The 21,917-nt window shown below is 44.8% G+C and overlaps 1 protein-coding gene across 11 annotated transcripts; it reads right to left on the bottom strand.

The window, feature by feature from the left end:
- Positions 1-5,513: 5,513 nt before the first annotated feature.
- On the bottom strand, positions 5,514-21,688 carry NUDT7 (nudix hydrolase 7). Of its 11 annotated transcripts, none has more exons than XM_066637210.1 (5): positions 21,610-21,688; positions 11,939-12,001; positions 9,142-9,295; positions 7,787-7,945; positions 5,514-6,109 (listed from the first exon to the last, which is right to left on the bottom strand). In XM_066637210.1, exons 1-5 carry the CDS (start codon positions 21,645-21,647, stop codon positions 5,738-5,740), a joined length of 786 nt encoding a protein of 261 aa, XP_066493307.1. In that variant the 5' UTR covers positions 21,648-21,688; the 3' UTR covers positions 5,514-5,737. The 11 variants fall into 11 exon arrangements, with proteins under 11 accessions (XP_066493307.1, XP_066493308.1, XP_066493310.1 ...); XM_066637211.1 differs by having other exon boundaries at positions 11,939-11,998; positions 21,610-21,679; XM_066637213.1 differs by lacking the exon at positions 21,610-21,688 and adding an exon at positions 20,825-21,571.
- Between the last annotated feature and the right edge of the window lie 229 nt (positions 21,689-21,917).

Raw genomic sequence — 21,917 nt, forward strand, 5'->3', positions numbered from 1 at the left:
CAGGCATAAACATTCCTGTGTGCAGCATCCTCCTGCACATCAGCCTTCCACCTGAGGAACTCAGGGCAGATGAGCCTGAGAAATTGCATCACTTCCCTGGGCAGCTGTGGTCCTATTTATGGGTCAGCTGCTTCACAATCATGCTCCTCCTGGTAAGCAGGGAGATTTAACATCTTCTAAGGGCACTGCTTTCCAGGTCCCTTGCTGATGAGAAAAACTGGTTCAGCTGCTGAAGAGCCTGGAATTTTGTTTGTTCAAAAGCAGTTTACATACAATTCAAAAGCAAAATTATTGATTAATTGGGTTTCTGGTTGTAGCTGCTGGTGGTTCTCAAAACTGCAGCAGGTCAGATGTAAAGGGCCATCAGGAAGGGCATGGTGACATGTAACACAGTTTCTCCGCTGGTCCACAGATGCAAGAGCAGATTCTAGTTGCTATCTTGACTTAAACTGATATCAGTATTTGTATCTTTTCTTGGGCAGGTGTGAAAGAACTGGGGTGGGTGGGGCAATTTTATTAAAATATTTGTAACCTGCCTTTTAACTGAACAGCCTGGGCAGCAGAAACCAAGGAGACAAAGAAGCGCTACTGCCAATGGTAAGATTGGGGAAGGGACAAGATCCTTCTGGGCTTGTTCTGGGCTCTTGCTGCATGCTGGCAAAGGAAGGTATTCCAAACAACTGCTGAACGACAGACAGCTGCTGCAAAAAATTAATGTTTGTGCTAAGTGATAGCACAAGTGGTGGTAACTCTGGCCACCAAGAACAGAGCTAAAATATTGCCAAATAACTACTCCTGCATTCTGTTTCCCATAAAGAGCCCAACAGCTGCTCCTGGCTAGCCCAGAAGCAAGTGGCAAGAGCAGCCTTCTCTCCCAACATTGCTCCCCTGCAATGAGGAAATGTAGTCATTAGGGGTTCATGTAAGAGGGTCATTCAGATGAATCACCAACCCATGTGGTTCGGGGAAACTAGCCCCAAATCCCAGCTGCAATATGAGGGCAGGAGGTGTGCATATAATTAGCATGAACATATTTTAACAGGTGGAGCCAATTTAAGTGTTAGAAATATGGTCTGAGCAGGCCCATTAATGGGGTGTATGTGTGTGATCAAGATGTGCTAAGTCAATTTGCCTATATAGGGTAGGTGTGGCAAGAGTCAGCTTCTTATACTAGCAGGATCTTGCAGGCGAGAACAGCAAAGTCTACCTTTTCCCCAGGTTACATACTGTCTTTTGCTGCTATCAGGGTGCTTTCCCCCAGCCTGGCTCCTACACTTGTAGGTGAGCAGGTAAGAAGAAGACATCTTAAAGCCAAGCATGGCAAGTCTGGTGGGAAATGAAGGGTAGATTTTACTCCCTTCTCAGGGTTTATAAAAAGTAGATTTCCCTTCACCCTTTTTTAAATAAAGGAACAGGGTAAGCATGTATTTGAGAGCCATGCTGTTGTCCTTAATGTCTAGTTTGGTGAATTTAGTCCAAAGAATATCTGGGATAAGATGCAATATTTGGTATTCTTGGCACAGGATAAAATCTCTTAAACGTATTACAAGTCTATTGTTCAACACAAAGCACTGTTTGGATTATCTGTGTGTGCTCACATGCCTCCTTGTCATCTGACTAATAGATCACAACTTTTTTTAAATTTAAGTTGCTATTTCAGAATACGATTGTTGTTGGAAACTTCCTGTCTTTTGCCTTTTGTCAAACATACTTATATCAAAGTAAGAAATCATCATAACAAAGGATTTCCCCCAATGCGATGTAGAAATTGGAGCCTACAAACAGTGGTGCCACATGGGAGAGCATAAATATTTCAAGACTCTCATCACAGGGCTTTGAAATAAATGCAGGGTTGAAATAAATGCAAGGATTGGGGTGGGCCTCTATCAATGTAAAAGTATGCAGATACTCTTAGAGGGATATTGATGGAGTGCGACTTTCTCTTCAAAATGTGATACAAGCACACTTACCTCTGTAACTTACCTTTTGCCATTTTTCTAATTGATGGATTTTAAATGATTGCCTTTTTTGTATTCATGACTATCACATAACCATTACCACACATGACATGAAGGCAGTACATAACTGCAAGCTGTGGGAAATACAACAGAGATGGAGAAGACTCTTCCACAAACCTACATCTGTTCATTTTTCCCTTGTAAAGCAAGTGACACTTCCTCCCTAGTACCTACATGGTTGCTCCTTTCTACCTCAACCCCCACCTTTTCTATGAAGACTTTTAAGTGTTTGATCTTCATGTCTCACTAGAGTGAGAGCCTGCCTGTTGCTCTCATTCATGCCTTCCCTCTCCATCATGTGTTTTCTTTCTCATTCATGAATGTAGATTGTTAGTGCCACGGGACTGGAGATCCCTTTGCTGATGAATCTCTGTAAAGTGTTATGTAAATTGATGGTGGTGTGAAATTAATATAAATAATACAACTGCCAGAAAGTCTTGCCTCCTGACCAGTGCTGAAAAGATCCAACTAGTTCAGAGTGGATTAATACCAAAATGTAACAATCATAATCCCTTAAATAAATGCTGGAAACAAGACCCAGTCTTGTGATATATAAGGGCCAAATAATATATGGGATACTCTATATCTTGTAAGCCTATAATTGATTTGCTGATGGACTTTTACAAAGCTTATTGTGTGGAGCAATTGTGTGGAGCAGGTGAACTTTGGGGAATTGTCCACCTTGACTGATCACTTTTTGAGTGCCATAGCACTGGGCTCTTGCAAATTGCAACTGCAAAACTGGCAGGACCATTGTTTCACCTTCCCATTCTTCCAGGAAAGCTTCCCATTTAAGGAGCCTCCTAGCTCATTAAGGATTGTTAACAGCTCTTCAGGGTCCTTAATGATTAAATAACTTCCTCCTATACTGCATATAAGAAAGGGATTGATTTGCTAATATTCAAAGGCATAACCCCAAACAAATTATCAAGTTCATTACATTATGGAGCAAGGTATGTATGAAATTTTTAAGAAGTGGAGAAAGTGTACTCTACACTAGTGATTTTCAATCAGTGTGCCACAAATGGTCTGCAGGTGTGCTGCAGGAGTTCGGGGGAGGGTCACGTATTAGTATGGCCATTGGGGGATGTGAGCCCTTGGCCAACAGTGCAGTTTGCCTTGTCAAATGTCAAAAAATTGATGGTGTGCCTTGACGATTTTAGCACCTTGTCAGTGTGCTGGAAGATGGAAAAAAACTATTGCTGGTCTACACAATAATACTTCACATCTATTTCTTTCTTTTGAGTGTACAGAGTATGTTGCATGTTTGATTGCAAGTGGCCCTTAACACAATTATGTAAGCTAATATTCCCATACTCCAGATGGGGAAACCGAGGCTGAGAAGGAGTAGCTTGTCCAAGACCACTGAGTGAGTTCATGGCAGATTCAAACCATGGACTATCCTGATTTTCAGCTGACAGTGCAATCTGAACTGCTGCTTGAGCTGATGTAGCCAACCCCGCACCAGCTCAGAAAGTCACAAATGTGCTGTAATGCATGTTTGCAGTTACATGTTATCTGGCAGTGTTGACTCAAAGGCCTACACCAGCCTGCCAGTGCTACATCCAGGAGCAGCACCAGCCAGATTAGGTGGGCTTGGGCTGGGCAGCACAGGGGCTAAGAGAAATGGGGAAGGGGGGTCAACAGGCCTGGGTAGGGAGTGGGATTACACCAGGCTTCCTGAATTTGTGCCAGTGATATATCTGGCACAGATCTGAGTTGCCCCATAGAGGTGGCTTTACGCAGGGTAGGGAAAATATATCCTCTTACCCCAAGGAGGTCTCAGGTGATGTGGCCAGCCTGTGCCAGTGTGGGTTAGGACTGGACTGCCCATCCTTAAGTCACTGTGTTCCCATTCCAGAAAGGCAGATGCAGCAGTTTTGCCAGCACAACAGATTTGGCTCTGGTGCCATTTGGTCTAGAAAGTGAGATGTTCATTTACGTGATACCATCCTAATTGCACTGAAATGGACGCTTGTCTTACAGGTGCCAGAATACCAGGTTTATCTTTTAAGGAACCATAAAATATTGTTCCCACCCTGGAATCTACTGCATCATAATAAGAATGAATCTACACTTAACAGAATTTAATTTTAAATTACATAAAATTGAGCAGCACCACAGACAAGCAGTGAATTTACAAATACCCTCCTATGTGCCACATTGCCTATATGTGTTAAGTGTCTAACAGTGCCATCTAGGGGCCTCAACCAAAGCCACAGTTGTGCCTGGTGCTGTACTGAAAATATTTTGGGTGTAATTTGTTACATTTGCACTTCATCCTCCAAGGAGCACAGGCCATCATCAATGGATTACTTCATTTTATCTTTACAGCCCTGTTTGATAAAAACTTGGTTAGGACTACCTACCAAGCTTCATGTCTGAATATGAATTTGAACGAGAGTTTCCTACATTTGCACCCAACCACCAAGCTGTTGCACCCAACTCTCTCTCCTGTTGAAACTCATTGCTTCCCATCCCATACAAAATCTTTTCATACCAATTTCCAATATAAGTTGCATGAGAAAGCTGGCAACTTAACTTGCATTTTGGAACGGAAACATAGTAGATGTGCTTAGTCATACTTTAAGGTCACAAGGCAACATTTCCTGATATTATGTATATAATACAGGCTAGTCATGTCCTATGTCAATCAAAAAGTGTACATAAATGAGTAAATAACTGTTTTTGTATTTTAAAATTAAGTCTGCATGGTATATACTGGTTCCAGTTTGAAGATTTGTCCAGTAGTTGGAACGTATATTCAGTAAACATCAAAACAGCTGGCTCTTATCAGCCCAGCACCTTCACATCTGCAGAAAAGCACCACAACAGATGAAATGCATTTGTGTGAAGGTGCTGACACAGCTGTCCATAACTCAGGGACCCAATGTACACAGAGAAGTTTGCAATCCCCTGCTGGTTGCCACTTCCACATACTTGGAAGAGGAAAAACAGTGGTATAAAAGTGGTATAAAATACAGCGGGGCTTCATAACCGCAGATGCTTTCCTATGCCTCAGAGGGCCTCCAAGATGTGACCAGAAGCCATTTCTAGTCACGTCCAGGAGGTGTTCTGAGGTGCGGGGAGGCCCACGGCCCACTCCACGGGCCTCTCCATCTCTCAGAACACCTCCTAGACACAAATGGATATTTAGTGACTGTTGTAATTTTATATGCCAATAAAGGTATTATTGTATTGGATTGACACAAATGGAAATAGCAGACATGAACCAGCAGTGGCTTCTGGTCATATCATGGAGGCCTTCTAAGGAAGTGGGGAGGCCCATGGAGTGGGCTGTAGACCTTGTGCAATGCCTAGGTAAGTAACTGCTGCATTTTAGCATCTGCAGAAGTTGTTACCCTCAGGGGTTTTCGGATCAAAACCCCTGCAGATAACAAGGGTCCACTATACATGTCCTTCATAACTTGTATTGTACATATTTTATACTTGGGTGCCTGTATAATGTGGGTTGTGCAAAGTCACTCTAGTAAATTAATACAGAATTGCATTTTTAATTCTTTTGACAGGAACACAATACTGAATTGGCACATGGAGTCTTTTTCTACAATCTTACATAGCAAACCCGGACAAATAGCAAATAAAATTATATACTTCAGTACAATTTACAGATATTGCTTAAAAGAATGTATTTCAACTAACATGTATCTTACATATAAACAGACTACATTTATTTTGAGAGTTAACAGTCATGACAATTAAAGTTTGCTTGTTGCCACATTGTATACTGCCAGTGTATTGTTCTCAGCTGAAGAAACCAAGTTATCAAGATCAAATTCAACCTCAAATGTTGGTTTCTCTCCAAATATTACGAGAGCCAGAAACAGCACAAAATATGCTGTGAGCCCCCATATTCTAAATGAAGTCTTGTGCTCTGGGTCATCGTATTCAAAGGAATGCAGTGAAACTGGACCTGTCCCACTGACTATTGTACTTATGCGCTGGTACTTTGAAGGCCTTATAAAGTACTCCAGTGGCACCGAGAACACATGGCTTACTTCTTCTGGATTGGGGTGGGCTTGGAATGTATCTTCTATGAAGGCTACAACTGGAGTTACTAAAGAGAATGTCTGAAAAGAAGAAAGGCATTAGATTGTAGAAAACTTTCACAAGATTCTTCTCATTTTGAAGACTACTTTATTAAGCAAATGTTCTCATGAATTGTTGTTTTGACTCCAGTTCAGGAGAACATTTGAACACATAATAGTGAAAAAAACCTGTCATTGTCAGTCTTGCACAGGGCTCTCCAGACTCCGGCCTGCAGGCCAGATCTGGCACCCTGTCTAAACCCTCTCCCACATGAACAGAGCTTAGTGTTCCACGGGAGAGCCTCCTTTTCGTGCCACTGATCTCTCCCAAACTGTGCTCTGGCCAGCTGCTTCTAGGTTTTGTCACCCCAGCAGCCACTGCACTCAGATTTCTGGGCAGATGCGGCTGGCCAGGGCGTAGTTTGGTGGGATCAGTGGAGCAGCTCTCCAGCAGAACAGTAAGTGCTGTTTGCACTGGAGGTGCCTTTCTCGACACACAGTGGTCTCCAGCTTGGAGACCGCTGGTCTAGTACGGGGGAGCCCAAGATGAAATGGTGCTTAAATTTACTCTCCAATTTTGCTAACCATTCTCCATCCCTGAGTGCAAAGAAAAGGATGCGCCAACCAAGTAGACCACCCACACATAGCATGCCTCTACTAAGTGTACACCATTGACAGTGCATATAGGATGGTACATGGTCATTTGTTTCCTGCCTGGTGACCCCGTCCTCTTCTCATGCACTCAGAAAGCACAGAGAACCTACCTCCTGTTCTACCACTACTCCTATAATTAGCTCTGCCAGTCCTTTATAAGAAGAGGCAGTAGAGCTGGCAGGTAGACAAAGTAAGCTCTTCCCATCCTTTGAGGCTGAGAGGAAGTGGCTGCCTTCTCAAATCCTGCAGGGAGGAGAGAAAAACAGTCCTCTGCCATTGCTCCCCTGTAAGCAGTAGTCAGAGGCATAATGCTACTCAACCTGGAGGTAGTATATATAGCCATCATGACTAGTAGCCATTGAAAGAACTGTCTTCAGCAGATTTTGATATGGGGTAATAAAAGGACTCCAGACCTTTTTGAAAGAGAATTGCTGACCAATCAATGGAAATAAAATGTATATAAAAATCACACCATCAATGTATTTTCTGAGGGAAAAACGAGTTTAAACTGCAACACCCATTTTTAAATGCAAAATACAATGCCAGGTAATAACTCCTCTGAACACAGATTCACAAATGACAATTGGTGGGCATTTTCCGAACAACATGCTGCATTTCAGTAAGAGTCCCAGCTCTTGGTTCTCACAAAAGGGTTCTCACAGAAGAGAAATTCTGAAATAATGTGCTGTTTTGTGAACTTTATAAAATTATTAACAAATTAAACTTGTTACCAATTAACACATTATTTTTAATAAAGAGTTAGAGTGTTCCTTTCACTGCCTCATATCAACATCAAGCTTCACAATTTAAGTTAAGGTTGGTTACTGGATCTCCTGCTTTTTGGTAGTTAAACTATCTTAAACATACCAAGAAATCTACACTTAACATGAAATATTTTTGACACTGGTTTTGATTTGAAAAAACTCACAATACATTAAATATAGATTTACCTAGAACCGAAAGAATTGTGGGGGCATGATTTTGTCACTTCTTTATGTGGAAGGAATATACCCCCATTTATACATATTTGCTGCTTGTTTACGAATACTTTCAACAAAACCTTACTTTATCTATTGCAGGAACAAGTCTACATATGACTTCGGCCTGTTCTGGCTGGAGCCCCACTTCTTCTTTGGCTTCTCGGAGAGCTGTAGCTATTTCATCTGTGTCTGCTGGTTCACTCCTACCCCCTGGCAAACATACAATTCCTGGTGATCTTCTCAGCTAGGAATTGTAGAAACATATTGTTCAGTATCATTATTTCAAATTAATTTAGGATTCTTCTCAGTAGCTCCAATGTTAACATCAAGTCTTATCTTGTTTTTTTAAACACTTTTTAGATTAAACAAATTAAGAGCTGCTTTATCTATTGAAGTCTTCTATACAGTTATTGACTTCTGTGTATTTTCCCCCCACCGTGAGTCAGGACCATATCAGGACACTGTGAGTCAGGACTAGACTGGGGTACTTGTGACAGAAAACCATTCAAGCAATGCTTAAAATGTTACCATGTACATAACATAGAGGCTGATCACCATGCAGGGTTTTACATAAAGTTTTGAAAAAAGAAGACAATCAGGAAGTGGCAGAGATGAAGAGGGGCAGATTTTCAAAGTGTTATATATGCCATTTAAACATGAATTAAAAAAAAAAATCAAAACCGTTTATATAGTAAAAGGAATGTGAAAATGGTTCCCTGTGCCAAGGGAGCTCACAATTCAAAAAGAGGCAAGGGATGCACCCGCAAACAGCCACTGAGAGAGTTGCTACTGGGATAAATAGGAATAGGTCTTTCCCTTAAAAAGGTTTCTCTTTGCCCATTTAGCAAAGGCCTGTTCTTAGGGTTCTTTTCACAACTTTCACAGACAAAAGGAAATATTTCTTTACCCAACTGTTAATTAATATGTGGAACTCCTTGTCACAGAATATGGTGATGGAGTCAGGTCTAGATGCCTTTAAAAGGGGATTGGACATATTTATGGAGGAAAATTCCATCAGAGGTTACAAGTGATGATGGGTATTTGCAATCCTCTGGTTTTAGAAGTAGACTATCTCTGACATGCCAGATATAAGGTAGTGACAAGGGGATACATATTTTGTTGTGTGCTCTCTGAAGCATCTGGTTGGCCATTGTGAGATACAGGATGTTGAACTCCCTTGGACAGGCCTTGACTTGATCCAGAAGGGATCGTGTTCTGTTTTCCCTTTCTCTATTTCCATGTATACTCGTATATTTGCTTGCCTATTGAGGATTTCACAACATGCATATGACTATGGTCCATAAAAGCTTATGCAGAAATAAATGTATTCGTTTTTGAAGTGAAAAACAAGCAAAAGAAGACAGCATCTTGGTTTCTTTTTTCACAAATTTTTATCAGGCAACAATAATGAAGTTAGCGTTGACCTTCAGGTTTACATACCGTCATTGATCGAACAGTGAAAAGTACATACAGCTTCTCATCTTTAACCATCAGTGGTACTAGAACAGAGGCTTTTCGTAGTGGTAAATGGGAAAATTTGTTTCCAATATCAAGGCTCCTTAATCGCAGTTTGGCTTTATCTTTCACGCACATTCTAGAAGTAAAAAGAATAAATGTTCAGACTTCACACTATAAAGCTACAGTTAACTTTCATAACAAAAATGTGAAAACATGCTTACAAACAAGTCTGCTCATTTTCTTTTAGATACAGCAGCATAAATATTGTATGCACATAAGTACATACATATATGGTGATTGTTGTGGGCCTTTTTTCAGCTGAAGACAATCAAAACTATAATTGTCCATCTACAAATATAGATGGTATCTAACACGCTGTTCCCCTGCTATCTGTATGTTTGCTATACAGATTTTCACTTATCTGTTACCCGTTCCGAGTTTTTCACTATAAGGTCAGAGACAAAAGAATTATGTAAAGCAATAATTCTGCTGGCAAACTAGAGAAATAATGACACAAGGCATCTGAATGCTCTTTCAGGTTGAATGACGCTTCTTGAGCTGCGAAGTTTGCCCCTAAGTGCACGCAGAGCTACTGTGGCTATATTCATAGTACTACAGAGCACTCTTCCTCTTAGCACACTGTCAGCTTCTCCCTTTACTCTCGCAACAGAAGCCAACAGAATTTACTACAGGTGTGCCCCCTTATTTGCAAGGGTTCCGTTCTGGGTCCCCCCTGCAGATACTTGAAACCATGGATACTGGCAAACGCCCATCCCTGCAGTCTGGGGATCTTCCCTGGATCTCCTAATGCCTTATAAACCAGAAGTCACATGCTTTAAGCTCTAAAGCTCAGTCTGAGTCCTGCAGAGGCCAGGGATGGACAGCCTCTGCTGAGCTCAAAGCCTCTGTGGAGCTCCCCTTGCCTCCAGGGAGGGCATGCAGGGGGGTGCTGGACCTGATCTGTGGATAACTGAATCCGTAGATATGGAATCCATGGATATGGGGATATATATACAGATTTTTCACTTATCTGCCTAATGCCATTGCTTTATTGATGCAGGTAGAATGTTTAGAATGTGATGCTCTACCAGGTTGTTGGCAACCTTCAGTCTCGAAAGACTATGGTATCGCGCTCTGAAAGGTGGTTCTGGAACAGCATCTAGTGTGGCTGAAAAGGCCAATTCGGGAGTGACAATCCCTTCCACACTGGGAGCAAGTGCAGTCTGTGATGCTATATAATGTTAGTAATTGTTGTTTATTCTATCATGCTGCATGACTTTTTCCATATGTTGTTAGGTGTTTAAGGTGATTTGAGGTGAACTTGGAATGGCTTTGGAATGAGTTTGTTACATGAAAATCCCCTTTTTCCTTTTAAGTTGTGATTTTATATCTGGTTATAAGCCAAACTTCTCACAGGTCCAATTTCCAAAACCCTGGTAAAAGTCACAAGTGTACACAACCTCTACTTCTCCATGCACACAGCAACAAAGACTGTAGCAACAAAGACTCTAGCAATGCAAAAGTGTCTCCTGATCCAATCACTGTTATGCAAACCCATTAAACCTCAGCACACAGGACAATCAAGTCAAGTCAAGCTCATGGTGACCACATCCCCATCCCCCAGTCAAGGAGTCTGGAAGAGTAAATTGTTGTCTCAATCACTGTAAATCGTTGCTTATATGTCTCATTTGTTGTAGCTTAATCACTCTTAAGTACCGTATGCAAACTGCCTTCCCCCCCCCCAAGGAGGTCAGCCATGGCTGGTAGCTGACTTCCTGACCTTGCATGCTCCATGTGCATCCAGGACAGCTCTAGGCCACATCCGGGTCATTCAGGTCAGCTAAAACCCTTTTAAGAGAGAGGGCTCCTGCCATGTGCTCTCTCTCAGGCTGCCCCTCCAAGGCAGAGGTCCTCTTCCATAGGACTCTTCCCCCCTCCCATCCAACTGCTCCTCAGGACAGGTAACTATGTCTTCTGGAACCTTTTTCCTGCTTCCCCCCTTTTTTCTCCCCTTCTCCCCCCATCTTTAGTCAGCAACTGGGTTGGCAGATCAGGGACCCCTAAAATCCTTCCCTACAACCTAGCCTTTTCTGATTTCCTAGGATGCACCAAATACTTTTCACATGCAACCACCATAAAGCTAGGTACACTAGATGCAAGTACTAGGAACCAAGAAACATATACTTACCATTTTCCATGTGCATTATGTTTACCTGTGTGTTTTTGCAATACAAATATAATCCTACTGAAAGTTATCTTTCTCCCAGTCTCTTTTCAAGCTAAAAAGGAATTTCTTTGCATTACGCTGTCTTGTTATCTAGCTGCAATCCTGAAGTTTCCAATGAGGGCACTGTAATAATTCCCCTTAAAACATAACAGCCCTTTTTGGTAACAAGTTGTCTCTGCAATATAGTGGCTCCAACCCAAACATTTTGCAGTAGATGAAATCAAGCCAGGCTCTGGTTACGAAAACACTTCTATGTAGTTTTCATCAATGTTGATTATGAAATTGGGATTGAACATTTATGAGGGAAAACATTCTTTAAACTCCAGAGGCCAAAGGAATTAACTCGCAGGATAAGAAAAGTGAGCGCACATGCACACACACAAGTGGCTTCTGTCGCTTTTAAACAGAAGTATGATCAGTAGGTATGATCAGACAAGGTTAAACATGATAACTGTACAACATAAAACTGCTCTTAAAGGCACAGCTGAGAAGTTGGCAACTCTGCTCGCTACTAAATGTGGAGTGTTGCCACTCACTCCAAAAGAAGCTTACTCAAATTTTGTTGAATGTGTGCTCAAGTTGCATTGGGAATCCACAGGTGCTGTTGCTGGGCTGCTAAGAAACAAGCAAGCAGGGGGAGAGAGAGAGAGAGAGAGAGAGAGAGAGAGAATGTGAGGAGAAATAGTCTATAAGAGAAACAAAAGAAAATGAACAGCAGGTGTGAACTCAAGGGAGAGAGGAACTCTGGCACTTATTCTACAGCAGGAGCATCTGGTTCAACAGGAAGCAATCCGAGAAATGTGCCTAGGGGTATATGGTAATGTCTTTCCCAAGGCCTGCCCACGCAACAGCCATATAGCATATTACATTGTAGGCATATTTAGCCAAGTACAAGTCCAACTGAATGCAGAAGTGGGACTCCCTTCTGAATATGGATGCTAATGTTCTAATATAGTCTTTATCTGAGATTTCTTTTAATCCCTCTTTTAAAATTTTTTTATTTTAAAACCATTGCAACCTACTCATTATTTGAGATGGAATGAGAAAGATTTTTAAAAGAATACTGTATGTTAGGAATAACAGGAAAAAGTCATTTTTTTGGGGGGGGGGGGTTATAAGTGGTGGAGGGCATCAAGGAGCTCCTGCACTTAAAAAACCAACCCTTACAACATGACTTGCCACATAATTATAGGTAACGCAGTCTCCTTGTTGTGCAGGGGGACACAAAGATAATAATAATAATAATAATTGGTCGTCAGATTTCTCCTCAGACTTTAATTCAAGGCAGTTTACATAGGCATGCTATTCTAAATCCCCATAGGGATTTTTACAATTGAAGAAAGGTTCTATCTGTCAAGAACCGCACAACATTTCAGATGGATCTTTTCTGGTCTGGTATCACATTCTGGCCTCCAGTTTCCTCCCACACAGGCTGACAAGCAGCTCTTTCATCTCTCACTTGAAGGGTGGCCAAGACGCTTCTTTGCTCACACCAAAGAGCAGGTGGAATAACTCAGCTCGGCAGCTGCTTCGAGGTCTCACCATTCATGGTGCCGGTGGCCTCGAACTGGCAACCTTCGGATATCTTCAGGCAAATGGAGGCTCTACCCTCTAGAACACATCTCCTATCCACAATGAATCACAATGAAGACCCAAGAGGGGAGGGAAATAACTGTGTACCCTCAAGTTAATGAGCTGATGGGGGTGGGAAGGGGTGTCTATTAGGATGAGAAATAGTGACTGGCCTAAGGTCATCAGGAAGCTTCCTGGTTGAGCAGAGATTTGAACATGGATTGTCCAGGTCTAAGTTCAACACCAGGACCACTATAACATTCTAGCTCTCCCTATTTATATTTATAGCCCACCTTTCCTCCTATAAAAGTGGGATGCCCAAGGGGAATAGCAAAGATTAAGAATGGAAACATTACAGTAAAATACAATAAAAAGAGAGTGACTTAAAATCAGTGTGTACTAAAATGCACAATAGTAAAAGCAACAAAAACAGCATAATATTGCTTTCCAATGGAAAAAAAGCTTCACAAAGTGGTTTAGATAGCAAAATAAATGGGTTATAAATGCAAAACGGCTAGTATTATAATGCTGTTGTACAAATCTATGGTAAGGCCACACCTGGAGTATTGTGTCCAGTTCTGGTCGCCGCATCTCAAAAAAGACATAGTGGAAATGGAAAAGGTGCAAAAGAGAGCGACTAAGATGATTACGGGGCTGGGGCACCTTCCTTATGAGGAAAGGCTACGGCGTTTGGGCCTCTTCAGCCTAGAAAAGAGACGCCTGAGGGGGGACATGATTGAGACATACAAAATTATGCAGGGGATGGACAGAGTGGATAGGGAGATGCTCTTTACACTCTCACATAATACCAGAATCAGGGGACATCCACTAAAATTGAGTGTTGGGCGGGTTAGGACAGACAAAAGAAAATATTTCTTTACCCAGCGTGTGGTCGGTCTGTGGAACTCCTTGCCACAGGATGTGGTGCTGGCATCTAGCCTAGACGCCTTTAAAAGGGGATTGGACAAGTTTCTGGAGGAAAAATCCATTATGGGGTACAAGCCATGATGTGTATGCTCAACCTCCTGATTTTAGAAATGGGTTATGTCAGAATGCCAGATGCAAGGGAGGGCACCAGGATGTTATCTGTTATGGGCACTCTTGTTACCAGGGCACTCTGTTACCAGGATGTTATCTGGTGTGCTCCCTGGGGCATTTGGTGGGCTGCTGTGAGATACAGGAAGCTGGACTAGATGGGCCTATGGCCTGATCCAGTGGGGCTGTTCTTATGTTCTTATGTTCAGTAAAGCCACCTTAGGTGCTTGCAGAGGGGAAAAGTACCACATAAATAATTGAAATAAATGAGGCTGAAGCCCTGAATGTGCCATTCCTGGAACTAAGCCCCACTGAATACAATGTCACTTCTGAGCAGATGTGCCTAGGGTTTTGTTGTAAATGTAGCAAATTCAAATTTAATTCAATGAATTAAATGTATTGTATTCAAAGGGAAAAATAAGAAGTTTAAAAGATTCAGGTTTTGGACAAGACTTGGAAGACCCAGGTTCGAATCCTTGCTCAGCCACGAAGCTGCCTGGGTGACCTTGGGTCAGTCACTCTCAGTCTCCTCGCCTGCCTCACAGGGTTGCTGTGAGGACAAAAAGGGTGGGAGGAACTATGTATACCACCCTGAGCTCTTCAGAAAAAGGGCAGCATGAAATGTGAAAAATAAATGCATTCCTGGGCTGCAAAAATAGCACTGACCAACGTGTGTGTGTGAGAGACTGTGAGGCAAGCATCATTGCCTTCACCTGACCCAGCTTGTGCAATTAGCAAGTATTTGTATCATATGTAATGGTGCTTGAAAATAGTGTTATTTTTTAGCAGATTTCGTTATTTGAAATGCAAAAAGTGGTGTTATGTGTTTTTATTCTCTCACTCTGATCCTGATCCTCACCAGACGCTCCAGCCTTCCCAGCATCAAGATCACACGCAGTTATCATGGTGCTGCCTGCGACACTGACCACTCCCTGGTGTGCAGCAGAGTGAAACTGCAAACAAAGCGACTGTACCACACGAAAAAGGAAGGAAGACCTCGCATTGATACCAGCAAGACCCGGGATCAGAGAAAAGTGGAGGAATTTGCACAAGCGCTTGAGGAATCTCTTCCAGGCCCGGCCGACGCAAACGCATCCAACAGATGGGAACATTTCAAGAATACCGTTTACAACACCGCCTTGTCCATATTCGGCAAGAAGACCAACAAGGCGGCAGACTGGTTTGAAGCCCGCTCTGAGGAGTTGACACCAGTCATTGAGGAAAAGAGGAGAGCTCAAGCAGCATACAAGGCCTGTCCCAGTGAGCGCAACCTGCAGGTCCTCCGAACTGCTCGCAGCAAAGTCCAACAGACTGCCAGGAGATGTGCTAACGACTACTGGCTCCAGCTCTGTTCCGAGATACAGATAGCAGCTGACACGGGCAACATCAAGGGGATGTATGATGGTATCAAGCAGGCCCTAGGTCCAACACAGAAGAAAATTGCCCCTCTGAAGTCTGCCACAGGCGAGGTCATCCAGGATCGGGCGCAGCAGATGGAACGCTGGGTGCAGCACTACTCTGAGCTATATTCCAGAGAAAATGTAGTCACCGAAGAAGCACTGAACAACATTGAGTGCCTGCCTGTGCTGGAAGAGCTTGACAGTGAACCAACCCTAGAAGAACTTCACGTGGCCCTGGACTCCCTTGCCTTTGGCAAGGCACCTGGAAAAGACAGCATCCCTGCTGAAGTCCTAAAATGCTGCAAAGAGATCATCGTCACTGAGCTGCATGAAATCCTCTGTCTCTGCTGGAGAGAAGGTGGAGTACCTCAAGACATGAGGGATGCAAACATCATCACGCTGTACAAGAACAAAGGTGACAGGGGTGACTGCAACAACTACCGCGGCATCTCTCTCCTTAGCGTTGTAGGAAAGCTGTTTGCCCGAGTTGTACTAAAGAGGCTCCAGGTACTTGCAGAGAGCGTCTATCCAGAATCGCAGTGTGGATTCCGAGCCAACAGGTCCACCACTGATATGGTATTCTCCCTTAGACAACTGCAGGAGAAATGCAGGGAACAACGACAGCCACTCTTTATAGCCTTCATAGATCTCACAAAGGCTTTCGACCTGGTCAGCAGAGACGGCCTCTTCAAGATTCTCCCCAAGATTGGATGTCCACCCAGGCTCCTCAGCATCATCAGATCTTTCCACAAGGACATGAAGGGCACTGTTGTCTTCGATGGCTCCACATCAGACCCTTTTGACATCCGAAGCGGAGTGAAGCAGGGCTGTGTTCTTGCACCAACCTTGTTTGGGATTTTCTTCGCTGTCCTGCTGAAGCAGGCCTTTGGAACTGCAACAGAAGGCATCTATCTCCGGACCAGATCAGACGGAAAGCTCTTCAACCTCTCCAGACTGAGAGCAAAATCCAAAGTCCAGCTGAAATGTCTGCGTGACTTCCTCTTTGCCGACGATGCAGCTGTCACTACCCACTCTGCCAAAGATCTCCAGCAGCTCATGGATCGTTTTAGCAAGGCCTGCCAAGATTTTGGACTGACAATCAGCCTGAAGAAAACACAGGTCATGGTTCAGGATGTGGACTCACCTCCCTGCATTACAATCTCTGAGCATGAACTGGAGGTTGTCCATGACTTTGTGTACCTTGGCTCAACGATCTCCGACACACATTCTCTCGATACCGAGCTAAACAAGCGCATTGGTAAAGCAGCTACCACGTTTTCCAGACTCACAAAGAGAGTCTGGTCCAACAAGAAGCTGACGGAACATACCAAGATCCAGGTCTACAGAGCTTGCGTCCTGAGTACACTTCTGTACTGCAGCGAGTCATGGACTCTTCGCTCACAACAGGAGAGGAAACTGAGCGCTTTCCACATGCGCTGCCTCCGACGCATCCTCGGTATCACCTGGCAGGACAAAGTTCCAAACAACACAGTCCTGGAACGTGCTGGAATCCCTAGCATGTATTCACTGCTGAAACAGAGACGCCTGCGTTGGCTTGGTCATGTCGTGAGAATGGATGATGGCCGGATCCCAAAGGATCTCCTCTATGGAGAACTCGTGCAAGGAAAGCGCCCTACAGGTAGACCACAGCTGCGATACAAGGACATCTGCAAGAGGGATCTGAAGGCCTTAGGGATGGACCTCAACAAGTGGGAAACCCTGGCCTCTGAGCGGCCCGCTTGGAGGCAGGCTGTGCAGCATGGCCTTTCCCAGTTTGAAGAGACACTTTGCCAACAGTCTGAGGCTAAGAGGCAAAGAAGGAAGGCCCATAGCCAGGGAGACAGACCAGGGACAGACTGCACTTGCTCCCGGTGTGGAAGGGATTGTCACTCCCGGATTGGCCTTTTCAGCCACACTAGACGCTGTGCCAGAACCACCTTTCAGAGCGCGATACCATAGTCTTTCAAGACTGAAGGTTGCCAATACAATCTCTCACTCTGTTCTCAATGCCATTAATTTTAAATGCCTTAAAACAGTGTTTCTCAAACTGTGGGTTGCGAACCACTAGGCGATGTGTCCCCATTCATTTCAATATTTTATTTTTTAATAACCAACAACCAAGAGCGATGGTTGGAGGGAGGTGGGGCTGGGTTGGCCTGTGGAACTCCTTGCCACAGGATGTGGTGATGGCATCTGGCCTGGACGCCTTTAAAAAGGGATTGGACAAGTTTCTGGAGGAAAAATCCATTACGGGTTACAAGCCATGATGTGTATGTGCAACCTCTTGATTTTAGAAATGGGCTATGTCAGAAAGCCAGATGCAAGGGAGAGCACCAGAATGAGGTCTCTTGTTATCTGGTTTGCTCCCTGGGGCATTTGGCAGGCTGCTGTGAAATACAGGAAGCTGGACTAGATGGGCCTATGGCCTGATCCAGTGGGGCTGTTCTTATGTTTTCCCACCTTTTTTGGTGATGCGATTTGAGAAGTCACACATCAATCACTGTCTCTGAAAATATCTCCTCAGGATTCTCCTCAGTAAGCAAGCAGCAACTCTGACCAGCTGTTAGAAAGGAGTGGGTGGGTCAATATGGAGATAGACCATCTTCTCCTTGTTTTGATTTCATTTACCCCTTTGGTGGTATGCATTATTATTTTGGTTAAACCTGGATCAAATCACTGTCAGCCACCTGTAATTCTTAGTGGAAACTCCAAAATCTCACTTTCAAGGGCGATTCAGACAACGAGGACTTTGATAAACAAGTGAGGAAATCACAAAAGGCTATGGACTTTCCAAAGACAAAACGTGAGAAGATTGAGTAGGTTTCCTTGTTGCTGGGGCAAGATCCTCCAGTATCTTGTGATGCTGCCAGCAAAATGATGCCTTCTTCAGGGATGATTCTGATCTTTCAGGCTTATAGAGAACTTTATAAATAAAGTTGTTCTGGGCAAAATCTGGAGGAAGTAGCCAATTGCCAGAGACTTGCTTTTAATCCTAGGCAAACCGGGGAGTTGCCAAGCTTCCTGAAGAACCTTCTCCTTTTGGCCCCCACCCTTTTCTGACTCTTCTGATGTCTGGAGTGTAGGAGATCCTTCACCACTGTGCTGTGGCGGGTCTGGCTTTGCCACCCACTTTCTGCTCCACAGAGAGCAATGGCCAACCTGGGCTCTGAACTGGAGGTATTCCTAGGATTTGCATGTTTGTAAACATATGGGCAGGAAGTCTGGTTCAGAGGGTAGAGCTCTAGACCAGAAGATAACATCTGAAGGTTGCCAGTTCAAGGCCACCGGCAGCTCACTGAATGGTGAGACCCTGAAGCAGCTGACAAGCTGAGCTGTTATTCCACCTGCTCTTTGGTGTGAGCAAAGAAGCATCTTGGCTGCCCTTCAAGTGAGATGAAGGAGCTGCTTGTCAGATCCGCTTCTGCTTGTCAGATCTTCGTGAAAGATCAATCTGAAATGCTGTGCAGTTCTTGAAAGATAGAACCTTTCTGTTATTGCAGAAAGCCTATGCGAACTGCTTTGAATAAAGTCAGAGGAGTAATCCGATGACCAGAAAGGTGGTATACCAGTATTATTATTAAACACAGCTGTGGCAATGTCACACTTTGCATGTGAAAGAGTATGTTTCAAATGTCTTAGAACTGTTTTGCCAGATTCCAAGCTTCACACAGACTCTGATGGGAGTTTTCCATTCAGTGGTTTCCTTTTTCTAAGCAAAGTTTTGGACTGGGGATCTGGCAAAACAGCCAGTGAAAGAGCAAAACATTCTGATATGTTTTCTTTTAAATTTTCAGGATAATTTGCTCACCTGCAGCAACTTCATTGGAACGTTCCTGACTAATAGAAAACAAAGCCAATGAACTGAGGGTTAAGAGAACAGATATGCCATTAAGCATTGTTATCCTAGCATTTGTTGTATACCACCTGCAAAAGCTACTGCTTTACAAGGTCTTTACAAAACCAAGCCTCCTAGCCATGGAATAAAAAGTAGGCTGTTTCATCTGTTTATAAATTAAGAATCAGTTTTCATTTGTTTTTGCTAGAATTCATTCTTGCTAATTTTAGGTATATATTTTAAATATATTAGACCAGATCAGACTTGATGCTGCCATGGTATAAGACTGCATGTGGGGAAATGTTACAGATCTGTACTTTTAACTGGCTACTATGTACATGCTTTTAACAATGATAGTCAATGGGACTTACTCCTGGGTAAGTGTGGGTAGGATTGCAGCCAAGGATTGTTACAGATTTTCCTGCTTGATTATGCCACTTCTGGTGGGTCCTGACAGATTCTTATTCTTAAAAAGTGGGTCCCAGTGCTAAAATGTGAGAACCACTGGCCTAGAAGAATTCTCAGGCTCAGCAGGAGATAAACTAAGACATTTGCTAGGGGCAGAAATTTAATGGCTATGAAATGTGTCTTTCCCAAGGGCTGCCTGAGAGGCAGTATGTAGTTTGTGTAGCATTAAGGGCCCAGCCCCTTCCAGCTTTCTAGCGCAGATGTAGCCACACTGATGGTGTGTGTGCAGCGTTCTGCAGTGGGGGTGCAATCAAGGAGGCCTCCCCAAGTTAAGGAATATTTGCTCCCCTACCTTGGGGCTGCACCAGGGTTGGAAAGTAGAATAGAATTGGACCCTCAGGCTACCAACCTAGGCAAACATATGTGGAAGTAAGTCCTACTGAACACAGGCCTAATGTCAGTGTAAATGTGCATAGCTAATACTCTGACGGCCCAACCTTTCCCTCTCTGCCCAGTGGGGATAAGGCTCCTCTGACAGTGCTGATTGCCATGAAGCAGCAGATGCCTGTTGATGAGTGAGCGCACTGTCAAGAGTGCTGGCAGGGAGCCTTCGCCTTCCCACTCCTGGCAGTGAGGTGATGGCACCTGGCCTGGATGCCCTGAAAAGGGGATTGGACAGGCTGATGGAGGACAAGTCCATTGCAGGTTACAGGCGATGGTGTGTACGTGCAACCTCCAGACTTTACAAATGGGCTATGTCAGGATACCAGATGCAGGGAGTGTACCAGGATGCAGGTCTCTTGTTTTCCTGGGTGCTCCTGGAGGCATCTGGTGGGCCGCCGTGAGATTCAGGAAGCTGGACTAGGTGGGCCTTTGGCCCGATCCAGTGGGGCTCCACGAACAACCAAAGTGGCAGTTGAAGGGGGTGGGTCTCCTCCATTTCCTGCCTTTTTTTGACGATGCGATTGGAGAAGCCGCATGCTGATCACCCTCTCAAGATTCTCCTCAGAAAGTCACCAACAACCAAGAGCAACAGATGGAGAGAGGTGGGGCGGGGCTCCGTTTCCCACCTTTTTTCAATGATGTGATTGGAGAAGCCGCGTGTCAATCACCCTCTCCTCAGGATTCTCCTCAGAAAGTCACCAAGAGCTGGAGGGAGGTGGGGGGGCGGGTCTCCCTGTTTCCCACCTTTTTTCGACGATGTGATTGGAGAAGCCGCTTGTCAATCACCCGCTCCTCAGGATTCTCCTCGGTAAGTCAACAACCAAGAGATGGAGGGCAGGTTTCCCTATTTCCCGCCTTTTTCGATGACGAGAAGCCGCCTGTCAATCACCCTCTCCTCAGAGGCTGCAGGTCCCCAAAGTTCATAAAAAGCAAACTCCTGACTTGTTCTGCTGTGAGCAGTCTTATCAGGCGGCTGAGGACAGACAGTGAAGGGGCGGAGGAAGGGCCTTCTCATCGGCCTCAGCACGCGGAACTCCCTGCCAGAAGACGCCCAAGCGCTGCAAGAGCAGATTGTCCAGGCGAGCTGAACCTGCGGGACTCGCTGCCACCAGACGCGGGAGGGCGATGGCCGCGGCCTGGCCTGGCCTGCTGGGAGCCGCAGCTTCCCACCTGAGGCTCGCGGGAGGATGAGTGGAGGGCAGGAGGCCCTCGACCTCGGTAGGGGCGGGGCTGAGTCGCACGTCCAGCCCCCGCCCGAGGGACTCGCAAGGGAGGTTCGTCTCTGGCTGGCTGACGCGGGGCCTAGTGGCGGGGCAGAGCCCGGCTGGAGGAGGGCCGGAGCGGAGCTTGGAGGGGGGAGGACGCGGTCAGGCCCGGCCAGCCGCAGCCCTCGCTGTGGAGGGGAGGCAGGAGGGGCGACAACTAAGCAGAGCGACGGATGGAGGGGTGGGGGTGGGTCTCCCGTTTCCCGCCTTCTCCGACTACGCGGATACGAGACCCCGCGCGTCAATCAGACTACGCTCCGTTACCTTGACGACGCTCTCTCAGTGCCCCCAGTAGCTGCCATCACGGGAGGAAACGTCCGAAACCCTTCTGAGATCGCCGACCCGCCTTCGTTTCTCTCGCTCTGCCCTGCTATTGGTTCTTCCTCGCTGATTGGCAGCGCTTGGCTTCCGCCCCTCGTCGGTTCGGAGAGAAGGAGGGGGTGGGTTTGTGTGTGAGGGATGAGCTGTCGATCGTTGAGTTCCTATTGGAGAACAGTAGGGAAGGGGCGTAGCTAGCGCTATCAAATACTCAGTCACGATTGGATAAGAGTAGAGAAGGGGCGTGGCTAGGT

The sequence above is a fragment of the Tiliqua scincoides genome, chromosome 9 (genome assembly GCF_035046505.1).
Source record: "Tiliqua scincoides isolate rTilSci1 chromosome 9, rTilSci1.hap2, whole genome shotgun sequence".
Taxonomy (NCBI): Eukaryota; Metazoa; Chordata; class Lepidosauria; order Squamata; family Scincidae; genus Tiliqua; species Tiliqua scincoides.